The sequence below is a fragment of the Echinops telfairi genome, unplaced genomic scaffold (assembly GCF_000313985.2).
Source record: "Echinops telfairi isolate 266 unplaced genomic scaffold, ASM31398v2 ScPeMD7_3533;HRSCAF=4204_0, whole genome shotgun sequence".
Lineage (NCBI taxonomy): Eukaryota > Metazoa > Chordata > Mammalia > Afrosoricida > Tenrecidae > Echinops > Echinops telfairi.
The window spans coordinates 101173043-101179972 of NW_022107431.1; the positions used below are offsets into that span (position 1 = coordinate 101173043).

The window sequence follows — 6930 nt, forward strand, 5'->3', positions numbered from 1 at the left end:
TGATAACAGCCTTCATAACTCACAAGCTATTGGGAAGAAAAAAAATGAAACAAATACTTACAAAGATATTTAGAAAGTTCTAAGAGCCCAGGGATGCCTTTGTTAACCCACTCAGCTGCTAACCAAAAAGTCAGGGGTTCAAATCCACCAGATGCTGCATGGGAGAAAGATGTGGCAGTATTCTTCCATAAAGATTACAGCCTTAGAAATCCGATGAGCCAGTTCTACTCTGTCCTACAATGTCACTCACTATCAGTCAGAGTTGATTTGTCAGCGATAGATTTATAGACTTTTATGAATAATGTTAATTTAGGAAAGGTCAAAGAGGAGAAAAATAATAAAATAATTTTCTAAAAACAAGAACAATCTTGAGAAAAATTAGCTTTGTAGACTTAAAAAAGATGTAGGCTTTTTCTCAAGTATATTAATTTTACAAGCGAATGACCAAAGTACCACAAACATTTTGCCTGGTATATTGTTAATCACTGCACTCATCAATCAATGGACATAGGTCATAAATTTAGATTATGACTGAGAATGGCAAACAAGGATATATCAGGATTAAAAAATAAAATGACTAATGAAAGCAGGCTTAGTTAATATAATACTACCTGTTCATATGTTTCCTAGTTTGTAAATTGTCTAAAGTAGATTAATACGAGTCATTTTAGTCCCCCAATATACTGCAAATCCCTGTAATTACTTATGAACAAAACTTGTAACCAAAATATTTCAAAGTTATCTAATACTTTTCTAATGTTATCAAGAATTGTGCTAGTGAATTTCCTAGTACTTGAGTTATTGGTGAAACTTGTTAGTAAGACAAGACACAATTGTATAAGCCTTTCTAACATTACATTGAGATGCAGATTATTTTTGTATTTGGAATACATAATGATAATATATTTACATTTTAAGGTGAATTAATAAACTGTCTTCCAGATACTTGAAATGATATGTTAAATTTTATTTTTCTCGTTTAACATGCATTTTTTCCATCAAAAAAATTCAACTTACATTTTCCATAGTAATATCATTTGAGGCATTCATCAGATTCACACTTTTATCGACAGCTACAATCCCGACTAGCGAATGAGGCTGTGTCACAGCGACCCTAAGAGAGACTGTCTCAGATGGTTCGGCATTCCGTTTACTCCAAAAGAGGCTTATCTAAAAAGGGGAGCGAACAGGATTGACATGTTTCACTTTTTAAAGCACTGCTTATGTCCTACCAACAGTTAAGCATCATGCAAACTTTAGTAAGGATTCTATATTTGCCTTGGTTTAAGGATAATTCTAAAACCCTGTATAAGAAATAAGAAAACTTTACTCCCAAAGTGTCTGCCACTCATGGAATTTTGCAGAGAGAAATCATCTGAATACATAAGTGACCCTTCTCTTTTCTACCTTTCTTCCTACTTTTTTCCAGCCTCAGTCAATCCTGACCAGAAAACAGCAATGTCTAGCACACCTGGGGAAGACCAGTGACCAGGAGGAAGAACAGAAAAGTGGAAACAAACAACAGATGCCACAAGTTCTCAACCTAGATTTTGAAGTGAGTACAAATCAGCCTTCTCTGGTAATTCACAGAACGACTTGGGCTGGGGCAGTGGGGAAAGGTATAATCAGACTCAACAGTAACTAGCCATCGTGCTCTGTGTCTCAGAGCATGTGTCTAACCACAAAATACTCATTATGTTCATCAGAGGACAATCCTATTGGGTGTTCATTAAGAGTACCATTCATCTCATCACCGCTGAAACAAGCAGCTTTGTCCTGAAGACTCTTCCTACTAGTGATCAATTTTCCTTGATCCAGCTCTGTATCAGCATTCCACTGTACCAGCGATTTTGCCCTACCTGTCAGATCACCCTTTGTAGTTTACTTCTCTCCACCCAAATCCTAAAATAAGGAGCCTGTGTGGGACAGTGAGTTCAGCAATGGGTTACCAACCACAAGGTCAGAGGTTCACAACCACCAGCTGCTCCAAGGGAGACAGATGAGGCTTTCTGATCAACAACCTCACAAATCCTAGGAAGCCGTTCTCCTCTGTTCTGTAGGGTTGCTATGAGTCAGAACAGACTCGACAGCAGGGAGTGTAGTTTCATTTGACACACTGAAAAAGAGACGAAATGAAGACTTGGCTACAAGACTATTGTCTCAGATGGTCTAATTCTCTCCCACATTCTTCATTTCATTTTCACACCAATGTCAACATTACACCAATTTTATATTACGAAGAAAGAAAAAAAATTATATTACCACTGGCATTCCTTGACAGAGCAATATTGTCTCAACCTTTTGAGGAATCCTGAAATGACTGAGTTAAATCCTGAATGGATTTACATTCAAGTCTTAAAGCCAAGAATCATATCTTACAAATAAGATCCAGAGTGCTCAATAATTTCACATAGGAAATGGCATAAATAGCAGCTAAATATGAAGAGGTTTAATCATCATCGAGAAATAAATAAAATACATTTCTAAACTATCTTAAAGATAGTTTTCTAAAGAAGTGTTACACTTAAGTCTTACCTTATTTTTAAAAACAAGCTGAACAGGAACTTTTAGAACATCATTTACAATTTCCCCATCATCTTCAATATAATACACAATAATACAGGCTCTTGGAGCCCACGAATGTTCTGGTGTTAAAGAGAAGGTTGCTGAATTTTGTTTGCCTACAGATACTAACTGTCCTCTGGATACTACCTGAAAACAAGAGTAAACAATTTCCATATGAAAAGAAAGCTTAGAATCTCAAGTGTAGCTGTATTTATCATAATTTTAACCGCATACACACATTTTCATGTAAACGAGCTTCAAAACCCTTCTGAGGTCAAGAAAGCCCCTCTGTCAAGCACAGCAGATACCAGAAGGCTTCAAAAAAGTACATGGAAAAAGGGAATTCAAAGATCTTTGAGTCTTTTTTAGTCTACCGGCATGCACTGGGAAACAGAAATAGCTACTAGCTACGGCCACGTGGCATGGGAGTAGTACCACAGTCCAGACTCTCTTGGTCAGAATGAAGAGAACACCACAGGACGAGAGGGCTGAGCAAATTTACAAGGCACTCCTATTGGCTTCATTTTCCTTTTTGTGGCTTTATAGTCTGTGATTTTTCTAAAAGCATAAATATTATTTAATCATCACTTAAATTTTTTAAACATAATGCAAAATTTAATGATTTCTCATAAGTTGGGAATTGAAAGACATCTGAGGGAAAAGATATTTTAGTGTACTAGAAAGAGGACGGCCTGCATAAAAGCCAGGCTGAATTTTAAAATCCAGTTAGTCTAGACATATGATAAGCACCATTTAAGAGGATTCTATACTAGATTATAAATTTACACTCTGCAAGAGATTACCATATAGCTTAGCTCCTTCAATGGTTTGTTGCCACTAACCACCAACTCAAATGGCGATCCCACCTAGAAAAAAAAAATCTTCATCAGTATATACATATTCATGACAAGAGAGCCCAAATTATCTGTAATTATCAAGTGAATTATAAACACTACCTTTATATTTTCATTTTTTATTTTCAGCTGGATGTATGTATTACTAGGAGACTTAAACATACCATGAACTTCCATGCTATTTACAGTATCAAGAAAATGGGCCTAAAACAGAAGAAAAGGGAGTTATTGATTTTCATCTTTAACAGTACTTGATAAAAGATGCTGAACAATTACTAAAATCCAAATACACTCTCTTTTCCATGCAGAAAAAAAATTAATTCATCAGATATTAGATCTTCATCACACTATGGTTAATACTATAAAGAAGCTGATAGCTTTAAAACTTCAAAAATATCTTCACACACATACACACACACAAAAACGCAGCAGCCAGATAGCTAAGGATTCTTAGCTAGCCACTCTGGGAATAAGAGCTTGGTAAAGGTGTATAAGTATATGTATGTATACACATATACTTATATACAGTAACTTACACACCTTTTCCAAGCTTTTATACATCTATATACTTATATACGTTAACTTAATCACCTTTACCAAGCTCATATATATATACCTTTACCAAGCTCTTATTCCCTGAGTATGTATATATATGTGTATATGTATACTTATACATACACATACACACATATTCCTCTTGTATTTCAGCTCCTGTCAAAATGGAATTTGAAATGACTGAAAAGTCAACCTAACTTGGGGAATTAACAAGCTTCTCCATTGTATCTTTGAGATGGTTAAAGCTTATTGTGCCAACCTGGCCAATAAAAACATGTAGGGTTAATTGAAGGCCGGAGAGATAAATGGCTCAGTGAGTCTCACCTTTCTAGTTCTTGGGTCTCTTGCTTTTTGATGGTCAGACCAGGGTGCACCTGCCTTAGCCAGTTCTCTACTTCAGCTGGCAAGGCTGACTTCCTGCAAGACATCCCTGAGGAGAAGCCACATGGACCTACCCTGATGCAGCCCTGGGTGCTGAAGCAGCCGTGTGGAGACCCCTGCCAGCGCTGAGATGCTTACACATTCACTGACTCGGCTTTCCTCCTGCAGTCGACATCATTGTGTGTGTTTTATGAGGTGGAGGAGGACTTTGTGGATTGGTGTCGGACATATGAGCTAATGTTGGACTTGTGGGCTTGGGCAGCACTGGGTTGGGATGTTTTCTTACCCTTTATATAAAAATCTCTCTTATACATATGAGTTTCTGTGAATTTGTTTCTCTAATGTACCCAGACTAACACAATCTTCATAGTCTGCATTTTCTACACTCTTCAATTTGAACGTAAAAGGAAGCACTAACTCAGTCTAACACTTTGCCGCTGTCCTTAGATTGCTTTTAACACTCTGGCCCATAGTTTCTGTTTTGTTTTGTTTTTAATCATTTTATTGGGGGCTCATACAACTCTTATCACAATTCATACATATATACATTGCGTCAAGCACATTTGTACATTTGTTGCCATCATCATCCTCAAAACATTTGCTTTCTACTTGAGCCCTTCGTATCAGCTCCTCATTTTGTCCCCTCCCTCCCCGCCTAACCTCCCTCACGAACCCTTGATAATTTATAAAGTATTATCATTTTGTCATGTGTTACACTGTCCGACATCTCCCCTCACCCACTTTTCTGTTGTCTGTCCCCCAGGGAGGGGGTTATATGTAGATCCTTATGATCGGTTCTCCCTTTCTACCCCACCTACCCACCACCCGGTATCACCACTCTCACCACTGGTCCTGAAGGGATCATCTATCCTGGATTCCCTGTGTTTCCAGTTCCTAGCTGTACCAGTGTACATCCTCTGGTCTAGCCAGATTTGTAAGATAGAATTGGGGTCATGATAGTGGGGGAGAGGAAACATTAAAAAACTAAAGGAAAGTTGTATGTTTCATCGTTACTACACTGCACCCTGACTGCCTCGTCTCCTCCCCAAGACCCTTCTATAAGGGGATGGTCCAGTTGCCTCCAGATGGGCTTTAGGTCCCCACTCCGCACTACCCCTCATTCACAATGATGTGATTTTTCTTTTGTTCTTTGATGCCTGATCCCAACAATACCCTGTAATCATACAGGCTGGTGTGCTTCTTCCATGTGGACTTTGTTGCTTCTGAGCTAGATGGCTGCTTGTTTCTCTTTGAGCCTTTAAGACCTCAGACGGTCTAGCTTTTGATAGCTGGTCACCATCTTTCTTCACCACATTTGCTTATGTGCCTGCTTTTGTCTTCAGCGATTGTGTCGGGAAGGTGAGCATCATGGAATGCCAGGTTAATAGAACAAAGTGTTCTTGAATTGAGGGAGTACTTGAGTAGAGGCCCAATGTCCATCTGCGACCTTAATACTAAACCTATAAATATATGTACATAAATCTGTTTCCCCATCATTGTATATAAATATATTTACATATATACATGCCTGTATTTAGACCTCTATAAATGCCCTTTGCCTCCTACTTCTTTCCTATATTTCCTTTTACTGTCCTCTTATCTCACTATCATGCTCAGCCTTCATTTGGGTTTCAGCAATTCCTCTCAGTTACATTGCCCTTGATCAAGCCCTACCATGGCCCATATTTTCAAATTAGAAACTGAGCTCATTTCCTATGCACTTTGGCCTCCAGCAGTTTGCAGGTCCACCACAAGATTACCCTCATAATGATGTTTTTGCACAGTAACAAAATTCTGGGTAATGGTGTTACCTTCAATTGAAGCTCCATGGAATCAGCCAGGATTGGGAATTCAATCTTAAAGATTCCATTTGAGGGAAGAGTGAAATTCATGATCTCGACAACTCCTTCCTGGTTTCTAGTATTCCATCTGCTCCTGTAGTAGGTTTGATTTCTTTGCGTCACTGTTATTATCACATTATTTCTTCTTTCTTCAAGAGTCAACTGATGGCCATCAGAACGAATTATCTTTACCTAATTTTCAAAACACAGCATTTTAAAAAGTTAATAAGAGAAACAATGGATTTAATTTTAATCTTAATGTAGTTTCCACTTCTGCTATTTCCATGAAATTGAACTCTCAAAAATATTTTCTTGTTGGAAACTGCTTCTTTGGAAAAGAAGACAAAGATCATTTTAAAACAATAATATATATCTAAAGCAGGGTTGCTCGCCATCCCGCCCCTCTGAGGGGCATATAAAGGCACAAAAATGTGAGCACCAGTTAATACCACATGCCTCCCCAAGCAGAAGCAGTTCCAGCCATCACAGAAAGGGAGAGTCAATTAAATGTCTGACCAGTATAGCCCACAAACGGCATTATAAATATCCAAATCCCTCTTGACAGAAGAAAAGTTCCCCACCCCTAATCTAAAGGGAAAAAGTACGTAATCTCTTTTCTGTGGAAGGTAAACGTTTTCTGAAAGTACTATTTCCCATTGTATTTCACTATATTGAGCTCATTGCTTTAGAAAGGAATTAATTATTTTTTTAAATCAATTTATTGGGGCTCATAC

The 6930-nt window shown here is 37.8% G+C and overlaps 1 protein-coding gene across 1 annotated transcript in view; it reads right to left on the bottom strand.

Annotated features, from left to right (window-relative positions):
* CD109 (CD109 molecule) overlaps window positions 1–6930 on the bottom strand; it is a 135208-nt gene that overhangs the window by 49930 nt on the left and 78348 nt on the right. The window contains exons 11-15 of the mRNA XM_004696541.2: window positions 6167–6388; window positions 3522–3623; window positions 3369–3431; window positions 2536–2712; window positions 1018–1170 (exon numbers count right to left, since the gene is read on the bottom strand). Coding sequence (XP_004696598.1) covers window positions 1018–1170; window positions 2536–2712; window positions 3369–3431; window positions 3522–3623; window positions 6167–6388 — 717 coding nt within the window. The remainder of the gene's footprint in view (window positions 1–1017; window positions 1171–2535; window positions 2713–3368; window positions 3432–3521; window positions 3624–6166; window positions 6389–6930) is intronic.